We start from the raw sequence: 22574 nt of genomic DNA on the forward strand, positions 1-22574 counted from the left end.
TTTTTCCTGTGTTGAGAGCAGTCGTATCAGCCATGGCTGAATATACTTCGGATAGGTGAACTCTGCAAGCCTCTTGGATGATGGTGTCAAAAATCAGTTCTGCAATGACCGACACACTTTTGGGAAAAGATTTAACAGCAAGCACACTTTCGTGCTTCATGCCATTATCATCAACATTCAACAAGTTGATTCAAGAAAACGTATCGATCTATTTTATCGACAACGCGCCCATCATAACATAACTGCATGGCAGAAGCTGAGTTGAGAAGGTTCTCACTTTCCATCAGAGATTTTTCTTTGGTTTTTTGTCGTTGACGATATACTGTCCGTACCGAAGTCATCCTAAGATCAGCAAGTAAACAACTTCTATCATTTATTGAAACAGAATGTAGGGGTTGTTCAACGTCACTGCTCGTTTCCCACCTCCTTTTATGATTTCCCCGTTCCAAAGCCTTTTCCACATGGTTGACATCTAATGCCACCAATGAACATTTTTCGATGTTTTTGCTGATCTTTCAGGAAAGCGATTTCTTTCTCCTGGAGTCGGTTTTCGAGTTCACAGCTGCAAGAGAGTTTCATTTGAAAAACAACCGGATATTCGGAGATCGAACACTTGGATGCACATTGCACATATATCGAACAAGTTCTGCAACCATTCTTGATTAACCTCTCTGCGTTTCATTTCCTTCTCTCTTGCTTTACATGTTGTACTTCTCTATCACGTCTTTTGACTTTGCTTCAATGCTCTGTTTGCTAAGCACTGGAAGACCATCTTTGTTCCATTAGCAAACTACATCTTTCAGCAGTTCATCTTTCAAATCTTTGAAATGGGGTATTATTTTCTTCAAAAACATAGGATTAGTTTGGGCTACTTTCTTTCTCAAGTGAAAATAGTGACTGACTATATCTGAATTAAGGGGAAGCACATTTCTCTCCAATTGCTTGAAGTTTTGCATCGACTTAAAGGGGTAGTAAAGGAAAAACCTGACTTGGCGACTTTCCATGTTCTTTGTGTTTAACATGCTACCATAAAACGATTTTCAATAAAATTTTGCCCAATTGCGGTCTGACCACCATTGCGCGCGTGGTTTTGTCAGTGCTGTCAAAACGGGAATTTGCGTGAGCAGCGAAGCGTGCGACTGTACAGCCTACGTCATAAAAGCTGATCGAGCAATATTTCTTACTGCGGGCGATTTAACTGTATGTATTCTCTCATTAACCAGAGTTTCTATGATTACAAGCGGTAGTTTTTATACTTGAAGAATTAAATAATGTTTTGTCTAGTTCAAATACTGCATTCAAAGAAATGGCATACACATGATTTTACACAATCAACCAACTCTACATAGGCTACTGTGTAAATTCACGCTCGTCTGATCACATAGGCTACATTTCTTGGACCAACAAAATGAGCGATTTTATGTAGATTTAACAGGACATTGAATTGCTTTTCATAGTTTAGTGCATTTTTCACTCGGTGCAGACTTACATATTACTAAGGCCATTTTAATTTAACCTAAAAAAATTCTTTTTTACTTTATTTTTACTGAACGGAATTGATAACTTGGAAACAAATAAGGCGATAGCAAGTCAAGTCAATTTATTTTGTTTCAACAGCGCCATATATTAACAAACAAGCAGAGTAAATGTAATCATGCATGTCCAATTGTCCATCTAGCATGTCTTTCATCTGTGCTGTATCTATCTCACAGTAGCACAAAGCTTGATGTTGCTCAACCATTGCCACACAGTGACAACATGAACACCTGTTGATATAAAATTGGTAATAATTAGGGTGATTACTTTTTTACTTGTCAAAAAGTCAAAAATTTATCAAAATTGTAGCGTTAGATCAAAAATTGTTTACAAACTGCATTGTTGTGGTGTCGTAGAGGTTGCACTGTCAGTGAAGTTTTTTCATTTTACACCTTGTAGCCTACTTTGGCGCAGAGGGATGGTGTAACGGATAAGAATTGGACTCACCGAATTGTAGCAGACCCTCTACAATCTACATGTATGCGAAACTACCAGGAATAACCTATCAAGGCTTTGTTAGTCCGACGATAAAGATTCAAAACCAACCAAACCTGGTTTGACTCCCAGCTTCAGCTGGTTGTTGAGAACATCGCTCACCTCTAGCTAGGGTGTAATAAATTGGGTGGGCATAATTGCTGCAGGAAAGGCGGCTGAGAGAAAGGAACTGGCCACCCTACTTTCTTAGTGCCAAAGGCTTAATACAATGAGCACCTATCTTCTCATACCCAACACTTGAAGTTGAATCAAGTATGGGATCACATTTGCCCTTTTAGCTTACTTTATACTGGTGTAAATGGTCCATTGTCTACTTATTGTGAATCTTAGCCATTAGGTGAAATAATTAGGTTAATATGGTGTGGTGCTCAACACACCTCAAAATAGGTAAAATTTTTGATATATGTCATTTTGCGGCAGCTTGTGTTGTACGGCATTTTGTACAATGATGCGTAATTTAACTACTTGAGTTCTTCATACATGAAAATTTGTCAAAACAAATTTCAATGTCAATAGTTTCAATTTTTAGGCCAAAAAATAACTGCCCTAGTAATAATTTATTGCATAGGCTACCGGGACGGGAAAATTCAACTTTGCAATATAACTAGTATTAGGCAAGGTAAACTTAAGAGCGTTAAGATTTCATTTTCTTATAATTTCAGTTGCATTTGTAAAGTTGTTTTCAACGTGTTGTAGGTTCAAGGCCTTGCAAACCCATAGGGAAATACAATTCAAAGCTGAGCAGTGAGCACTTATCCCGCTACGGTCGGTGATTTAATTATTTTTATGTTAAGTAAAGCTAAACAAATGCAGTATATGTTGTCAAATATCTAAATTTGCTTACCAATCAGTGTTCCCCACTCGATCCTCCTGCTGAGAAACGTCAGTCACATCAGCAAGGTAAAGCCGATTGATCTCTGCCTCTGTGTACTCAGGCTCAAAACGACAGGGTTCAGGTTCTAGCATACTTTCTTCTTTATCATCACTTTCACTTCAACCACCGTACTATCTTCCTCTTCGTATTGGAAACCAAGAGGTAGAAATTCTCCAATATGACACAAAAAATTTATAATACAATTTTGGTAAAGAGGTTACTTTCTTCAGCCACAGACATATACAACCAAGCAACCACACGGCATTTAACATAATGGATTAAAATTGAACATAAACTATAAGCTACAAACGTTTTCGGCCATACACACGTTAGCCCTTATCAAGTAACAAAAAATAACTGCTTATCATATCTACAATGAAAATGAATGACTGATCTAAACACTGAATTGAAAAACGAAATGCAAAATGAAACGGCAGAACAGAAGAAAGGCACATCACGTGGCGTTTAAATTACACCAGGCAAAGACGCAACATATGACGTATCAAGAAAAGACGTTGAGTAGATAAGAAGCACCTGAGGCAAACAACTGTGTATTGAAGCGAGGATTGTATGATTTTATTAGCAAAGCCTCGTGGATTTTAGTGTCGAATTCGGTGAAACATTTACGCATAATTCTAAAGGACTCCAAGGATGGTTTGTTATTTGAACATGTTTGACAATCGAATATGTGATCTTTAATGGCACTTTGCTTGTTCAAATTAGTTAAATCCAAGTGCTCCCTCACTCTCGTGGCCAAATGCCGCGTAGACATACCGATGTATGTACAATTCGCGTCATGCGAACAAGTGAACTTGTACACGACATTTGAACACAAGTAGGAGGGAGTCCTAGATTTAAGCTGAAAATAATAGCCAACTTTGAACGTTTTATACACAGGAACAATATCCACGTTGAACTTCATTTTGATAAAACTTGACATATTACTGACAAAGCGTCTCGATGCTTTACCCACAAAGGGAACTGTAAGGCAGTTTTTCCATTCACGTTCGTCCGCTTGAGAGTGCGTAGAACGTGAAACCAAAAACCCCCTCAGCACCTTATTGAAAAACCATGTGGGGTAGTTGTTCGCAATAAAACAAGACCGTAAACGATTGACTTCAACATTAAAATTATCAAAATTAGAGCAAATATCTTGTGCTCGCTTGAGCAGGCATTTAATTAATCCAGATTTGTAGGTTGAAGGACATACAGCATTAAAATTGAGAAGGAGGTTGGTATTGGTTGGTTTTCGCCAAACCCAAGTGTCAAATTTGTTTTTATTAATTTTAATTTCGACATCGAGAAAGGGAATGGTCTGGTTGGCTTTTTGGACTCTATTATCAAACCTTATATACCGAATGATTACATGCTCAATTCTACTAACGATTTTTTGGAAAAACTCAATAAATTCCAGTGTGCTACCAATCAACTGATGGTTAGTTTCGATGTAAAGTCATTATTCACCAATGTTCCTTTAAAAGAAACTATAAACATTATCGCCAATTGTATTTTTTCGCAAGATCAACCCAACCAACCACCTATCAAAAAAGAAATTTTTATAAAACTGTTGCACATAGCCACCGAAGGTATGTTTTTATACAAAGACAAATTATATAAACAAATTGATGGTGTGGCAATGGGCTCGCCTCTGGGTCCAACGCTTGCTAATTTCTTTTTGGCACATATTGAACAAAAGATTTTTTCTGAAACTGATGTGAACTGCCATCCTAAATTGTACCTACGTTATGTTGACGACGTTTTTGCTATATTTAATGATGATAAATCTTGTATGCAGTTTCTCAACATTCTCAACTCGCAACATCCTAATATAACTTTCACGGTAGAAAAAGCCAACCAGACCATTCCCTTTCTCGATGTCGAAATTAAAATTAATAAAAACAAATTTGACACTTGGGTTTGGCGAAAACCAACCAATACCAACCTCCTTCTCAATTTTAATGCTGTATGTCCTTCAACCTACAAATCTGGATTAATTAAATGCCTGCTCAAGCGAGCACAAGATATTTGCTCTAATTTTGATAATTTTAATGTTGAAGTCAATCGTTTACGGTCTTGTTTTATTGCGAACAACTACCCCACATGGTTTTTCAATAAGGTGCTGAGGGGGTTTTTGGATTCACGTTCTACGCACTCTCAAGCGGACGAACGTGAATGGAAAAACTGCCTTACAGTTCCCTTTGTGGGTAAAGCATCGAGACGCTTTGTCAGTAATATGTCAAGTTTTATCAAAATGAAGTTCAACGTGGATATTGTTCCTGTGTATAAAACGTTCAAAGTTGGCTATTATTTTCAGCTTAAATCTAGGACTCCCTCCTACTTGTGTTCAAATGTCGTGTACAAGTTCACTTGTTCGCATGACGCGAATTGTACATACATCGGTATGTCTACGCGGCATTTGGCCACGAGAGTGAGGGAGCACTTGGATTTAACTAATTTGAACAAGCAAAGTGCCATTAAAGATCACATATTCGATTGTCAAACATGTTCAAATAACAAACCATCCTTGGAGTCCTTTAGAATTATGCGTAAATGTTTCACCGAATTCGACACTAAAATCCACGAGGCTTTGCTAATAAAATCATACAATCCTCGCCTCAATACACAGTTGTTTGCCTCAGGTGCTTCTTATCTACTCAACGTCTTTTCTTGATACGTCATATGTTGCGTCTTTGCCTGGTGTAATTTAAACGCCACGTGATGTGCCTTTCTTCTGTTCTGCCGTTTCATTTTGCATTTCGTTTTTCAATTCAGTGTTTAGATCAGTCATTCATTTTCATTGTAGATATGATAAGCAGTTATTTTTTGTTACTTGATAAGGGCTAACGTGTGTATGGCCGAAAACGTTTGTAGCTTATAGTTTATGTTCAATTTTAATCCATTATGTTAAATGCCGTGTGGTTGCTTGGTTGTATATGTCTGTGGCTGAAAAAAATTTATAGTAACCTAAAGCACCTAAAAATTGACAACTACAGACGAAACCGGTTAATCGAATTACCTATTTGCCAGACGTTTTGATACGATTATCCGATTGATTCGTTTAACCAATTTACTAAAAAAAAAGGTTTATTGTGAATGGGCGTAATTGTTGGGAAGATGTCTGTGCTGACTAGGCTGCAACGCACATTACAACTGATACTTCCTACAACTGTTTACGAGTCTGGTTAAACTTTAAAGAGTTTACTAGTTCTGTGTTACATAACACTATGCTGTGTTTTCCAGCCAGCAAAACTGGTCCTTTTTGCATTGATTTATCATCTGCAGACGTTGAAACAATGTAAAAAAAACCAGCTTTCCTGACTGGGAGAGCATTTATGATCAAAGCATTTTTCTGCAAACGGCGGCAATCGGACTTCTTTTAATCTCACCGATATCTGTGATGTCACAACGCGAACTTTGACGTTGATGTTTTTGATTCAAGCGTGCTATTTTTAGCTCCGCACCAGCTGTGTAATTTTGAGTATGGAACATGGCCTACGAAAATTTTAAAGAGTTTACTACTTCTGTGTTACATAACACTGTGCTGTATGTTCCAGCCAGCAAAACTGGTCCATTTTCCATGATTTATCATCTGCAGACGTTGAAACAATGTAAAAAAGACCAGCTTTGCTGACTGGGAGAGCATTTACAATCAAAGCATTTTTTTGCAAACTGCAGCAATCGGACTTCTTTTAATCTAACCGATCTTTGTGACGTCACAACGCGAACTTTGACGTTGACGTTTTTGATTCAACCGTGCTATTTTTAGCTCCGCACCAGCTGTGTAGTTGTGAGTATGGAACGTGGCCTACGAAAATAGTGGTATGGTAGAAAAACACGGCTCACACTCATTGTTTGTTTTGAAATCGCAAAGTTTTTTTTTTTCAAGTCTTTTGCGCTGTCTGGTAAAATAATTAATTTGCAATATTCTTCAACTGAACGAAAGTGCACAAATGAAATTACGCACTGCATTTCACAACAGTAGGCTACTTTTTTTCAGCAATTTAAAAAAAATTCTCCAAAGTTTTCTGGTTTAAACTTTTGGACATGCTTTCCAACACTTCCCTCTCAAGCTGAAATAATTTGTCCGTGTCCATTCCTTGGAAGGCCAGTCGCCGACGGATGACATCAAAAGTATTTAAACTTCTTTATTGGGAAGTGTGATTCCTTTTGTCTGCTTTTCTGTTTTAATGAAGCCCAGCTGTGCGAAAATCGGTTCTTTGTAGTGTGATGTCTAGCACATAAGATTATGGCCTGGGATTACAGACACTTGTCTTTGTTTTGATCGCATGCGTATGTCTCACCTCTGCTTCATTTCGCCTTTAAACATTGCAGACAATTATGTGAAGCAAAAAAGAGACATTCTCTTTTCGCTAACAGGCACAATTATACGATTAAATGAATGAAGTATGCAAACTAGAAGCAAATCCTGATGCTTTTATCCGACTTATTCTTTTAAGCGGTATTCGTTTAACCGATGTTTTTACTTAACATTAGATTGGATTTGGTTTGGGATTTCAGGTTTTGATTCAAATAAACGGTTGATACGTTTAAGCAGTATACTATTAACCGATTTCGTCTGTATATAAACCACGCATACAATAATGATGTTTCTCGGCAGCTGATTTGTAGCAAGAATTGACAGCGATAGACACCGTGTTTCGCCCATGAGGCTGGGCTCTCGGCTGCCGAGAAACATATTGTTGATTGGATGGTCTGAATGGCTAGCGTGGAAGCTAAACCGTTATGGTTAGCGAATCGCAACTGCTCGCTGTACTAGTGAGTGCTCAGCCTTGTGCTGATAGCCGGGAAGAATGCCCCTTTCTTCACAATACAATAATGATGTTATAATTAAAGTAACTTGCGTTCTTCTGGTGACTATAGGCTACCATACTAGGTTGCGTTCTTCTGGTAACCTAGTAGCCTAGAAGAACGCAAGTTACTTTAATTATCAAATGCCTGGTGAACCATTTCACTCTGTTTTTAACGATGTTATAGGCCTAAAGTGAATTCAATTCATTCAATTTTATTTTTTGCTGCTGGCGCAAACAAGTACAGAATGACAAAGTAAACATACGAGTTTGACACCAAGCAATTTTGTGAAGTTGGTTTTTGTCGCCGAAAAGTGTTTCAAACTGTGGTTTAGATTTTTGATTAAAAAATGTTTTTAATTCATCACTAAGGTCAAAAACACGTTTCCAAACTTTGCCTCTGGACAACCATCTCACACTAGTGTGAAATAACAGAACATTACTGGATGTATCCAATTCACTGCAAACTTTTGAAAATAGGCGGCTGTTTAAAGCACTAGCTTTTACAAAATTCACGACACTTACTGTACAACGCTTTTCATTGTATCTTGGAATACTTGTGGCAAAGTTTCTAAACTAATAAAATTCTAAACTTTTCAGAAGGCCTCAGGTGACCCCAGGCAAATTGTCAGGCGACCCCAGTTGGGGTCGCGACCCACATGTTGGGAACCCCTGTCCTAGGTTAATGGCCTTGTTGTAAATTAGGCCCTGGGGTACCGTACAGGTTATCAAAACCTAATACTGTAATTCTAAATAAATACAATGAACCATAAAATCAACATTACTTCATTAACTTGGCGTCTTCTATAAGCTGGTCGCCAGGAAGAAGTCAAATGTGATCTTTCAGCTGTTGCACTAGTTTCTGGTGGAGAAGGATAGATTGATGGACATGCACCGGGTGTCAAGTCAAGTCTTTTGGCATATCCCATTTAAAATTGAAGAAAATTTTTGAAGTCTGCTTCTTGAAAATGCAGACTACAAATTCTGTGGTGTGGTTTTGGTCCACTCCAATGACAAGTTGTGGTGTTGACAAATTTATTCCATTTCCTTTTTTTGTGTACTGTCTTTGGGAAACCCAAACATAATAACTTTATGCAATGCTGTCGTGTCACAGCCAAGCACAACACAAAAGTCAGGCATAGTATTTGCTATGATGCAACATTGTTTCTACAATAGTCAAACAATGATGCAATATTGATTTTATGAATATTTACTTTTTAGCAATGCTACTAGAATTATACTACCGTACCTCACCTTTCTCGTAACATTGCTACTATTACTCAACGAAATATCCTAGAAACTTAATAAAACGTGTAAAACTATCCTGCAAAACTCCTTTGAACGCAACAGGTCCGAACTTTGCAACCCAGCGCACGAAAATACTTTTGATATTGCTGGAGCTCTTGGCATTTATGACGTATACTCTAGCAGTGTTTCCACTTTTTGGTCATTTTGAAAAAAATAAAAAATAAATGAAACATTGGACTTTGGGCCTTGCCAGCGCCCTTGAAAACAATTTTTTTTTGGTAATTTTTTTAAAAATGTATTCTTGAGTGTTCAGTTTACGCATTTTAATGCTTAATTCCAGTTTGAAAATTTCATTGAATATGCCTTTAACTAATACTTGACCTTAATGCCGTAATGACACTTAATCAAAATCTAAAGCAGGTGAGCAACATATCTCTTCAACGGTTACATCATTATAATAGTAATACCTTCAATTATTACCGTTTCGGCGTTTCATCTCTTGCAAAACGAACAAGGACTACTATTACGCAAAAGCAGCTTCCAAGAGTGGAAAAATACAGAAAAACTTTTTATCTTGATCATCTGATCTCTGTTCATCAGGAGAAAATAGACCGAAAATCAGATTTTTTGAAACAACTTTTTTTCTGAAGCAGATAGACCTTAATATTCTCTACATCAGGTATAGGAAACCGGTCCTTCTGCGTATTTTGACAGTAATTTTGTCGATCTATGATGAGTGGTTCCGAAGATACGGCCAAATTTCGAGATTTTGAGGGCCAAAAATTTCAAACCTTGTGGACCACCTCAATATGACGTCATAATTGAAAAAATTTGGGGTGTAAACTTTTTACCCCAAATACCACCAGGTGGAACCCCAGGCATTTTGAATTTCAAAAATGGGGAAAAAAAGGAACACCCTTATATGTATATATATATCTTATTTTGATTCCATAACTTGGATCTGGTTCCAATTTGGAACCGGTTCTAAGGGATCACTTACTCTGAAATGGACATACCATAACCTACTACAGTACATCATCATCATCCATTTTGCTTCAAAGAAGCCTGGTCTTGTCCCGAAACGTCAGGGTCGACCAGTTGTCTGCAGCGACTCATCCATCTCTCTCTATTGTTGACATCTTTAATTTCCAGGTTTCTTTTGTTTATGTCATCTTTCACGTTTTCATCCACGCTTTCTTTGCAGAATGGCCCGTTTCGGTGAGTCCGATTCGGTGAGTCCGATTCGGTGAGTCCAATTCGATGAGTCCAATTCGGTGAGTCCGATTCCCTATTCGGGGATTTTTTGAATTTTTTTTTTAAATTATCGGGTACCATAGGCTAATTATCATTGCCGTTTTAGGGTTTGGGGTTAGGAACTCACCGAATCGGACTCACCGAATAGTAGCAGACCCCTTTCTTTGACCTTTCTTTTCTCATTTTTCCTGCCACTACCTTATTCCAGACTCGCTTTGTCAAACAAATTGTTCTCATCCATTCGTTCAAGATGTCCAACCCAACTCAGACGATGGTGATGCCATAACCTACTACATTGTTGATTTTTGCGCGTATCTGAACTGGTTCTGGTTTCATAATCAGATGCAAAACCTGGTTGTAAAATCGGTATGGAAACGCGGGTAACACGATTGGCAAAATGATTCTGTTGTTTGTTGTTTTTACTATGAAAAAGGATGTCCGCATCCCTAGATCTCCCTCTCTCCCCTTGTCTGCAAAAGTCCGCAACGTGCAACCCCTTCCCCCCTGATTGCGGACGTATTTTATGAAAAGCCTAAACAGTAATAAAAATGTTTAAATTATCATGCTTAGAATAACACTTTTATAAACAGAGTAAATGAAATTCACTAACCGTCGCTGATTGTGCTACAACTAAAACCATTACCTCATTAATTACTGAACACTGAACATCTTACTTGTTCTAAAGGTATGGGGGCATTTTGAGCTGCTGTGCTGGATGATGCAGTACCGTCTGTTTCCATTGCTTGAAAACCAGGAAGTTTATCTTTTTGTCTGAACAAATTTGTGGACAAAAATAAATGCACATGTCAAAACCATGATGCAAAAAAGTTTTGATATGTAGAAATTGAAAAGATTTTAAAAACATAATGGCCTGCATAAATGAAAACTATCATTTCAAGTACGGTATGTTGTAAGATTATGATGTTGGAGAAGGATGCTGCGTGTTTCTTGCACAGCTAAAATAACAAATAAACAAATTTTGGACCAAATTAAAACGGACATATCCTTAGATGCTAAAATAGTCAAAACAGAAACTTTCGTATTTGGGCCACACCAAGGTCCAAGAGAAGCACATCATTGGAAAATGATATCATGCTTGGTGTGGTCAGGGAGGAAGAGGAAAAGGTTGTGTTCCAAAACGAAATGGCTCGTTGCAACCAAATTCAAAAGACACCTCCATGGAAGGAAAAGTGGAACTCAAAAGCTTACCAATGCATTGGAAAGTAAATCTAGATTCGGGCAACGGCAAACCGTTCACGTGCCAGTGGAACATGGGCTCAACATGTTCCATGGTTGGGTTAGATCAGAGGTTCTCTATCTTTTGAGATTGAAGGACCACATAAAAAAAATTGTGTCTCAGTCATGGACCACTACTTACCCCCCCTTCCTCCTCCCCTTGTAACGAATAAATGTCACTAGTTTCTTGCTAAGTCACAAATAGGGATGCCTAAAGGAGAATAATTGCCTATTCTAGAATTATTCTAGAATGTATTTTCAGATCTAGAATTTCGAATCCTATTCTAGAATCCTCGGCGTCAATTTTTAACCTTTTCTGTTTATTGAGAAAATACACATAACAGCATGAAAAAGAAGCTTTACAAAGCCATCATTTTAAGAAGTTCTCATTCTCAAGTTCAATCGTTTTCTTCTTCTTGCCTTTGTTCTCTCAAAACAACACACGCGCGCACACGCACGTAAGGGACCTCTTTTAATCACATGCAGAAACGCATTGGCATGCACGACGCACGTGACTTGTAGGCGTTTTGCGGATCGGCGGAGCATTTTTTTAAAAAAAAAATGTTTATAATTTTTTTTCCTTTCTCCGTCTTATTTCCGAATCCAATTACCCTATAAAAAAGCGGTTTTTAGATTCGATTCTGGATGGATTCGAATCTTAAGGATTCGAAATTCTACTTTGGGCATCCCTAGTCACAAACAGTAGTTAGTTTTAGAAAGAATGCTACATTTAGTGCGAGCCTTGAGCTTGCACATTTGAGTACAGCATATCCAAACGAGGTGTAATACTTGAAAGACTCAATAGAAGTTTATCTTCGATTCAAGTCGGGAACGATACTTTGCTTTTATTGTAACTAGTGCAGAAAATCCACCTTCACAAAGATTCACATTTCAAAGCTTTCTGAGATAGTTGTGGATACTCGTGTGAAGCTTGTATCCAAAATTTCATCAAGCTCACTCTCGGATGCAACACATTCATTTATTCAAAGTAGTGTCACAGGTCAGTTCAATGAATTGATTTAATTCCGATGTTGGTAATTTTTATGAATCAATGTGTGCAAGAAACGGACTGGAAACCCACGAAAAACTCTGAAAGTTCAAATCACCAAAGTAGAAGTTAAATTGATCCTGCAGTGACTGACTATGGTCAGAAATAAAATTTATCAACAGTTGTTTATTGGTTTCAGTATTTTCTGGTTTCTCAGTGAATTTGTACAATTAATCAAACATGTCAAAGTTACCCAGTCAGGACATTTCGGTGCTAGATCAAGTTTCAGGTAAGAAAAAAACGTCTCGTATCATCACAAGTTTAACAGACAGAAGAAGCTTTACTAATGGAGAGGGAAAGGCAAGTTTCAGCTTTAACTTAGAAATTTTTCTTAGTTTTTTTTGGAAAATGTTTAAGAAAAAAGTTTCTATTCACTTAAAACCGAAAGCAAAACCTGTTTTTTGTAAATCAAGTCCAAGTCCATTTTTTTAAGAAGCAAGCTTTCAAAGAAGAATTGGACAGTAGGGTGGTCCTTAAAATGTTTTTTTTTTGAGAATTGAATGGGCTACCCCTGATTATTGTTACATATGAAGAAAAAACACCTACAAAAAAAATTTCATCCGAATCGGAAAAAATTTAGAACGTGCTACCGCACATTAAAAATCTGTAAATTCAAGAAATTTGGCAATATTTTAATGCCACTTCTTCTTCTTTCGTTTGAGACTAGATCAAATTTCAGGGCAGGTGGTGGAGAGCCAGGTGAGTGTAGCTTCACCCAGCGTTGCTATACCATGCGTTCCATTTGGTGCCTTGTAGATGGGACATTCGAGAATGATATGGTTAGCAGTTTGTTCCTCCGCGCCGCATCCGTAGGCCGATGAGGGAGCCAGACCCCACTTGTGCATGTTGGAATGGAAGCGACCGACTCCGGTTCAGATTCTGTTGAGCTTGACCCAAGTCGGCCGAGGCAGGTACATACCAGGGGGGCGCACATGTCTGAACGAAAGCGACCGACGCCGGTTAAGCCAGACCCACGCAAGTCTTGCGAGGGTCATTCCCGGAGGGTGGGGATCGACGTCGGGTAGGAAATCACGGAGTCGGAAGGTGTTGTTTTGCCACTCCATGTTCCATGTGTAGTTCGTCCAGTGTGCCACACTTATTCCAAGACCTTCAACGTTGTTCAGAAGCTGTCGTGCGGCGGGCACAAATGGGCGTCTTGATTTCAGTCGCTGCTGTCCTCCAGGTAGGCGCTGAAGTGTACTGTGGAGGAGGTGGTCGGAGTCCAGTGCGCGACGAGCAAGGGAAATCATGGCTCCTTTACGGCGAAGCTCAGCAGGTTGGATGCCTGCAAGGATGGGAAGGCAGTCCGTTGGAGTGGGACGCAGGCATCCAGTCACAGTGCGTAGTGCGTCATTGATGGCGGTGTCAATGTGGCGGGTGTGAGAGCTGCGGCACCACACTGGTGCGCAGTACTCAGTGGTAGAATGGACGAGGGCCAAGGTAGCTGTGCGAAGAGTTTTTGCATCAGCTCCCCAGCCGGAACCCGCCAGCCGCCTCAAAAGTGCAATGCGCGCCGATAGTTTTTTGCGCAGTGACTCCAGGTGTCGTCGGTACGTGAGTGACCTGTCCAGGGTTACGCCGAGGTAGGTGGGTTCGGCGCAGTAGGGGAGGTGTTCGTCATCGATGGTAATGTTGATGTCACGTTTTGCTTCCTTGTTGTTTAGATGGAAGGCCGCCGACACTGTCTTTGCCTTGCTGAGCTGTAGCTTCCATTTCTGGAGATATGTTGGTATAGTTGACATGTCCTGGCTTAGGTTCCTCTCCATTGACTGCCAATCTCCGGCTGGATGCAGGAGAGGCGGGTCGTCTGCGTAAGCATACTTCCTGGAGATGGTGTCAGGCAGGTCATAGATGTAAGTGTTAAAGAGGAGGGGAGCCAGGACAGAGCCCTGTGGGACGCCGTTCCTGAGTCGACGTAGTCTACTTCGTCGGCCGCTACCGGTGGAAAGGGTAAAGCTGCGGTTTTGCACAAGTTCCATAATCATATGGACCATGTGCCTGTCAGAAAGGAGATGGAGTAGTTTGCAGGTAAGGCCGCTGTGCCATACAGTGTCGTAGGCAGCCGTGAGATCGACAAACACGGCGCCAGCCTTCTTTTTTGCCGAGAAGCTATCCTCGATGTCTTGGGTCATCAGAGTGACCTGGTCTACGGTTGATCTTCCGTGGCGAAAGCCGGCTTGTTCCCGAGGGAGCTGAGGGTCTATTATCGGTTCGACACAGTTGATGCTGATGCGGCTGTTCAAAGAAGCCGTTCTTTGATCGGTATTTCCATGCGCTCGCGCTACTTTTGAATAGGAAACTTTGATAAAGAATCGGCAAGTTTTTCCGATGCCGATTCCGATTCTCCAAAAATTGCCGATACCTGCCGATTCCGATGCCGATTAATCGGCACATCCTTAATTAAAAGACAATTACATATATGTAAGATTAACATAAACATTAAACATACAAACAACTTAGCTAGCATGCAAAAAAAATTGTTCTTAAACTGATAAACTAAAGGTAATTAGTGCAAATTCCTTTGCTTTTAAGCAAAGGAATTAAAAGCACATTAAAATGTTTAACAATTTTCACAAAACTTCTACGATTTTCAATGCATTGCAAGATATATACCGTATTTACTTGATTGTAAGCCGCGCTTGATTGTAAGCCGCCCTTGATTGTAAGCCGCATGTGATAGTGTTAAAAATTTAATGTAAGCCGCCCTTGAATGTAAGCCGCAAATACTGTTATATGATCTTATAATTTTACAATATAATTTTGAAAACCGCAAGGTTGGCAACCCTGACCATAAATAAAACTGACAACTCCTTTTTTCTTTCGAATGCACGTCATAAATGTATGTGACAATTTAAAATGCATGTCACAACTTCACAATTGTCAGCATCAGACAACGCAGTACGGCAAAACATCTATGGCAAAGTCGACAAGGAAAAGGGCAAAAACAAAAAAGAAAAAATGTAAGCCGCCTTTGATTGTAAACCGCCCTTGAATTTAAGCCACAAACATGATGGAAAAAAAACTTTATAAGCCGCGGCTTACAATCAAGTAAATACAGTATTGCTTTTTTCACCGGAGCACGTCTTTTAGGTGCAGACAGTTAGGCGCCTGTCAAATAGGTGCACACACTGTGGCGCCAGGATATTTAGATGCAGAGCACTGTGGCGCCCGGTCATTTAGGTGGTATTCCTAGTAAAGTCTGCAAATTGTATCAGCATGAGGGGTCACAGGGCAACGCTTTTCACACAAACTGTTATATTGAACAAAAAAATATATTATTTTGTTAATGCATGTGCTCGTGCATTTATTTCTTGTTAGTCATGGCTTCAGTGAGTGGTGCGACTTAGCTTGTTATTAAACCCAGTCTGGGTTTTTCACAGTAAACTAACTTACCCTTCACTCAAGCCTACCACCCTCTTGAATATAGGCTACGGTACAGTTTTTACTGATATTTAGTGTACGGTAGTTATTATTCGACTTAACTAAAAGTGAACTCAGTCATGTTCGGAAACTTGAATAATTCATTGAAAAAGCTTTCGCCGACGCAAACCTGGACTAACAACAAAGAAATGGCGAACAAGCCCATTAAAGAAACAATATATACATAGGCGTCGATTTTTTCTTAGAAAGAGAGGAATTCTGGGTAGGCGAGAGTTTTCAAACAGATTACATTGAATGTGTATGTTCGTGAATTCGCAATGGTTAGTCTTTCTGTTTCTCACAAAGACTGCGTTTAACGTCGCTGCAGCAATTAAGCTTTAATAGCTTTGATGTTTGCTTTCTTGCGCCTTGCGATCTTATGAGCAATGCTAAACTAAACAAACTTCTTTTATGCTTTCCTTTGCGATTGTTTCAGTACGTCTTTAGTTTGTATCGGTTATTTTATTGTCATGTTCATTATGATATCCAATTCATATTCCCTTACGCTGACCCAGAACTGAAGTTTGATTGTGACGTAATGAAAGTGAGACCATTCGGAGAAAAGATCAAACGTGGCTTTCTCTCACCAGGAATTGCCAGCGTATGGCAGTTGCCATAGCAACAACAATGAAGTGAGTACAGAAAATGGTTTGCAGATGCAGATTTTTGTTTCTAACCGCGACGATATTCAATACATAAATAGAGGAAACGTACGACATGTCCTTTTAGAAGAGAGTGCGGTAAATGCGCGCATCAGATTTAGCGTTTCAAGTACAGACAGGCTTTTCAGCGCAATTTCGATTACCACAAAAAGCTAGGCCACGCGGATTCTAATTGGCCTGGCTTTCTGCTCTAGACAGGTTTTCAACGTGCAACGTGTCACGAGAGAGAGAGAGATGAGTTCGGCAGTTTTACAGCGTATTGGCTTGTTATCAAATCGTGCCCAAAGGCCTTTTTTTAACGTAGCGTTGTTGTGGAATTGCTTTGTTCTGTCGGATACCTAGCGAGAGACATAGCGTAGAACAAATTGCGTTGCAGTTGGTTGGATAATTCAGCGTTTAACAAAAACGGAAATAATTGTAACGAACACTTCATAAGTGTCATGAAAACAGGGTGGGCAAAACATATTTTGCCCACTCTCGTTTCAAGGCAGGGTGGGCGTCGCCCACCCAGCCTACCCTATTTCGACGCCTATGAATTTTCTGTTCAATATAACATTTTGTGTGAAAAGCATTGCCGGATAAAGCAGCTTCACTCACTGAAGCCATAACTAACAACAAATAAATGCATGCACAGTAACAAAACATATTTTTCTGTTCGATATAACATTTTGTGTGAAAAGCATTGCCTTACCTGCCAAGCTGATAAAATCTGTAGACTTTACTAGGAGTAGAACCTAAATGACCGAGTGCCACAGTGCTCCGCATCTAAATTTCCTAATGCCTCAATGTGCTCGCCTCTTTGACCGGCGCCTAACTGTCTGCACCTAAAACACTTCGACTCTTTTTTCACATAGTAGGCTAAAGCGAAATCATGTAAATGTTTTGCAAACCTTTGATCAGCTTCATTATCCAGAGGTTGAGTTTTCTTCACTGTTGCTATAATACCTTGACCAAATTTGTTTGTATCCATTGAGTGTTTGAAGTGTTGAGAGTCTCCAGAAATAGGATCATGAACCACGGAAATAATTTCCTTTATTTTCGAAATAAGACGGTCCTTTCTGTAACTAGCCATTCGAATTCTGTTGAGATCACTTTCACTCTTCGACAACACTAAACCAAAGTGTTTATGATAAGTGGCCATTTTTTGTTTCAAAATAAGCAGTTGAGAGACTATGAGGGCAATTATTAAATCAAATTTTGCGACTTGTGCAAACATTCAAATCAACTGAAAACAGATCTAAAAAATATAGCAATGACAGATTTTTAGTTGGTTTGAAACATTTGCAACAAACAAGCGATATCAAGATTGATACATTTATACAAGACATCAATTAAGTATATATCCAAAACAAAGTAACTACCCTGCGTTTAGAGCTGCAGTAAATTGACTAAAACATATTTCTAAAACCTAATTTTCAAAGATAAAGTCGCATTTAGCTTGTTTTATTATTATAACTGATAAAACGTCTTTGACTTCTGCCAGCAAAAATTAACTTTGCATTTTCAACTTAATCCCTCATTCTGAGATTCTCTGCTCCAAGCCTTAAAGCAGCAGGCAGCCATCGTGGCCATGGCCGCTAAGTAGTGCTTGAATGACCACCAGTGCTACCTTCTCAGTCGGCCAAGTTTGGCCGCCGATTTCTTCTAGTCAATTATTTAATTTTGCAATAGAATGATCGTGGATTAACTGTTGAAACTATGTAATATCAAAGAGTGACGCAGAATTAGGTCAGTGTGTCATAATCACCACTTTTTTGCACGGGAATATTTGCTATCTGCGATCACCAGCTGTAAGCCTTGTTTGTAATTCTGGACGTTTGTTTTTATAAGTGTTAATCCAAAGTGCTAATTTACATCGGCTGGGAATATTGTTGTTTTTATGTCGATGCAATGTTGTCGGACATTCAATCGCTGTTAAACAGGAGAACTAGGTTAGTTGACATCCGAGGGAGGGGAAAACACGTGTCTTCATAGTTGAGAAATCTTTCCGCTGTGGGATAGTGACTTCACACTCTCAATGGTGACATCATAACGGTATAAATGGTCAGGTTTTATGAAAGGCGGTATTCGGTAATGCAGTTGAAACAATTTGCTGAGCAGCAAGCAGTTGAAACAATTTAGTGTCGTTATATGGTCCCGCAATACCGGATTACAATCCCGATAAAGCAGTTATTGCATGGTACAACGATTCTATTGCAGGACGTCGCCCAGACTTCAACAATGTTAAGTGATCATTTTAGGATTGTAGCACGTTTAATTCTATTTACTTGTGCTATCGTTATTTGTATTTTGGCCTCCAAGCGCGCAGATTTGGCCGCCGAGAAGGAGCTCCCGGTAGGTCATGATGGCTGCCAGAAAAAAATACGAGTTTTAAGGCCTGCTGCTGAATCCCTTTTCATCTAGATGTATATTTTATTTGCTGGTTTCAGTTTAATAACTTAGATTGACTTGCCATCAATGACAACCATCCACAATCAAATTGATGGCTTTGAATGGCACCAGAACAATGTTCCACTAGCTAACAAGAGACAGTATTTGTTGGGCATCATAAAGGGAGCAAGTCATTTAGGCGCAGACAGTTAGGCACTGGTTAAATAGGCGTGCACACCGTGGCGTCTGGATATTTAGGTGCGGAGCACTGTGGCCCCCGTTCAGTTAGGTGCTATTCCTAGTAAAGTCTGCAGATTGTATCAGCTTTGCAGGTAGGGCAATGCTTTTCACAAAAAGTGTTACATTGAACAAAACAATATGTCATGTCTTCCGTGAGTGAAGCTGCTTAAACCGGCAATGTTTTTCACACAAAATGTTATATTATTGAACAGAAAAATGTATTGTATTTAAATGCGAATGTTCAGCATTTATTTGTTGCTAGTCCAGGTTTGCGTCGGCGAAAGCTTTATCAATAAATTATTCAAGTTTCCGAACATGACTGAGTTCACTTTTAGTGAGTCAAATAATAACTACACTAAACAATCTAAACATCAGTAAAAAATAGACTGTAGCCTATATTCAAGCGGGTGGTTGGCTTGAGTGAAGAGTAACTTAGTTTTCCGTCAAAACCCTGACTAGGTTTAATAACGAGCAAAGTCGCACCATCATGTTTGCAACTTGTAGCCAGGGGTTCATATTGCATATAGAAATGTATTTATGTAGTAGAGCATTGTCTCATACGTACTCGCCACACGACCAATCCATCCCGAGTAGAAGTAATTGCGAAAGATAACAGATTAAGTAAGGTTCCATCAGGCTGCAACCAGTGTTTAGGATGCATAGCAAATGTCCTGTGGAGACGTGCTAATATCAAGAGTAGAGCGTTGTCTTGCATCTCATCTCCACACGCGCATTAACAAAACAACATATTTTTCTGTTCAATATAACATTTTGTGTGAAAAGCATTGCCCTACCTGCCAAGCTGATACAACCTGCAGTCTTTACTAGGAATAGCACCTAACTGAACGGGTGCAACAGTGCTCCGCACCTAAATATCTAGACGCCACAGTGTTAGACCGAGAGCCTACGACAGAAGATTTCACCCCATAAGGTACAAAAGGTTTGACCCCTTGAAGTTACTGGGGTCAACCATGTCACTCACAAAAAGTATGGAAGATTGACCGCATCGGGTGGATCTGGACCCTAGAGCCCCCTAAAAAGCCCAAAAAGGGGGTTAATTTCACCCCATAAGGTACATGGACCAAACTTGGTGAATACGAAGTTCTATGTCAGAACATCACAAAAATATCAAATCTAACAATATTTTCGAGTGGAAAGGTGATGTAAGACCTCCCCGAAAGTGACCCCCCGGGGGTTAATTTCACCCCATAAGGTACATGGACCAAAGTTGGTCAAAACGAAGTCTTATGTCAGATCATCACAAAAATATCAAATCTCACAATATTTTCGGGTGGAAAGGTGATGTAAGATGCCTTTAAAGTGACTTTCCTTAATGTGACCCCCCCCGGAAGGTTTATTTCACCCCATAAAGTACATGGACCAAACTTGGTCAAAATAAAGTCTTATGTCTGGACATCACAATAATATCAAATCTAACAAAATTTTCGGATGGAAAGGTGATGTAAGATGACTTCAAAGTGACTTCCCTTAATGTGACCCCCTCGGAAGGTGTATTTCCCACCATAAAGTACATGGACCAAACTTGGTCAAAACGAAGTCTTATGTCACGACATCACAAAAATATCAAATCTAACAATAGTTTTGGGAGGAAAGATGATGTAAGACTCCCCCAAAGTGACCCCCCAGGGGGTTAATTGCACCACATAAGGTAAGCTACATGGACTAAAGTAGGTTAAATCGAAGTCTTATTTCACGGCATAACAAAAATATCAAATCTAACAATATTTTCGGGTGGAAAGGTGATGTAAGATGTCATCAAAGTAACCCTAAGAGGGTTTATTTCATCTTAAAGTACATGGACCAAACGTGGTCAAAACGAAGTCTTATAGGATACCACAAAATATCAAATCTAACAATACTCTCAGTTGGGGAGATGATAAAAGACCTACCCAAAAGTGAATCTCCTCCTATAGTTTAATTTACTTCATCCCTTACTCGAACCAACTTTGGTGTAACGGAAGTGTTATGCCAGGACAGTACGAATGGATTAAATCTAAAAATATTTTATATAGGTTTTGGTGAAATACATTCACAAGCTGTCCCATGATGCATGAAATGGAACTATAGCCTACTTTACAAAAAGTTGTTGTATAAATCATATTCAGTCAATCGAAAAAAGGCAACAGGACATGACAATACATGGCTTTGTAACACCAAAAACAGAAAGTACGTAAGAAGTACGTAAGAAGCATATAGGCTACAGTCATGGGCGCCGATCGCTCTCTAAGATTGGTTGGGACATTTACTAGGAAAGAAAGGGCAGACGAGCGAAGCGAGCTAAAAGATTGGGGTCTGTTCAACAAACAAACAAATAGACCTACAGTAGATAGGCTACAAGTCTAATGCGATGTATTTTAATTGTCAGTGTCAGCATTGGAAAGCAGAAGTCCAAACACTGCAACTCGGCAACGAGTCTCCGGCGAATTAAAAACGAAGTCCTTGGTTGATCTTTGGCTTGTAATGAAGGTTGATCGAATTCAAAACTTTGTTGTGCACATAGCAGACCATTGCATGATTTGACCGTTTCTGTGTCATGGTAGATCGTAACAAAGTTTTGATACGTCGCAAACTTGAAAATGACCGTTCAGCTGAACACGAGCGGCTGGTGATATGAGCAAAAGTTCCACTTGCGGAAACATTTACCAAACAGCTTCTTGAATATCATTCGAAAATCTTGTGCAAGGGACTCTGTGTCAAAGAACTCAAGATAATCGTCTACCAAATGTGATTGTAGCTTTCCACTAAAGAGTGATTCTTGTAGAATTTTGTAGTGCTCAAGATCGGTCGACTTGAAATAGTCAGTAAGATTTTGCTGCGAGCTGTCAATGACTGCAAAATACTCTGATCGATCGATCTTGAAGTTTAGGAGGTTGACCATGGCCATGTCCATACTGAAGACGATTTGGAACGTGACAAGTCTTTTAATAATTGGGTAGGGTAAGAGTTTTTTCAATTGAAAAAAAGCTGCCTGCCAGCCTTCCAACTGCTGATTTTCCTATAGGCCTATACAATTTTTTGCCAAACTGGTAAAGACGTTTCAGCAGCTCTTAACCTCGATCTAATAATAACTGAAAAAATAGCTTTTTTCTTATACAAAAAGTAACACAAGCTACGCTTACTGCACTACATGCTTGTACGACTCTTTCAAAGTAATTCTAAAACTCTGCACTGTGTGGCCCTGGCGTAACCAAATTAAATACAATTTGCGAGTTACACCAGGGTTTCTCTGCCTAGTAAAACATTTCTACTACGGTTGGTGCTTCCTCGCATAAAACAAAAATGTTGTCCCCTCCTTTCAATATATTTTAAACGTTTGACTGGTGAAATTGTGACATTCGGGTAATATTTTCCCTTTTATGTTA

The 22574-nt window shown here is 39.3% G+C and overlaps 1 protein-coding gene across 1 annotated transcript in view; it reads right to left on the bottom strand.

The window, feature by feature from the left end:
• The window catches only part of LOC145767047 (uncharacterized), a 36871-nt gene extending 19095 nt beyond the window's left edge, over nt 1–17776 (bottom strand). Inside the window, exons 1-2 of the mRNA XM_082578784.1 lie at nt 17472–17776; nt 10890–10986 (exon numbers count right to left, since the gene is read on the bottom strand). Coding sequence (XP_082434910.1) covers nt 10890–10986; nt 17472–17722 — 348 coding nt within the window. The 5' untranslated portion in view covers nt 17723–17776. The remainder of the gene's footprint in view (nt 1–10889; nt 10987–17471) is intronic.
• Nucleotides 17777–22574: the final 4798 nt, after the last annotated feature.

This window comes from Aplidium turbinatum, chromosome 3, assembly GCF_918807975.1.
Source record: "Aplidium turbinatum chromosome 3, kaAplTurb1.1, whole genome shotgun sequence".
NCBI lineage: Eukaryota > Metazoa > Chordata > Ascidiacea > Aplousobranchia > Polyclinidae > Aplidium > Aplidium turbinatum.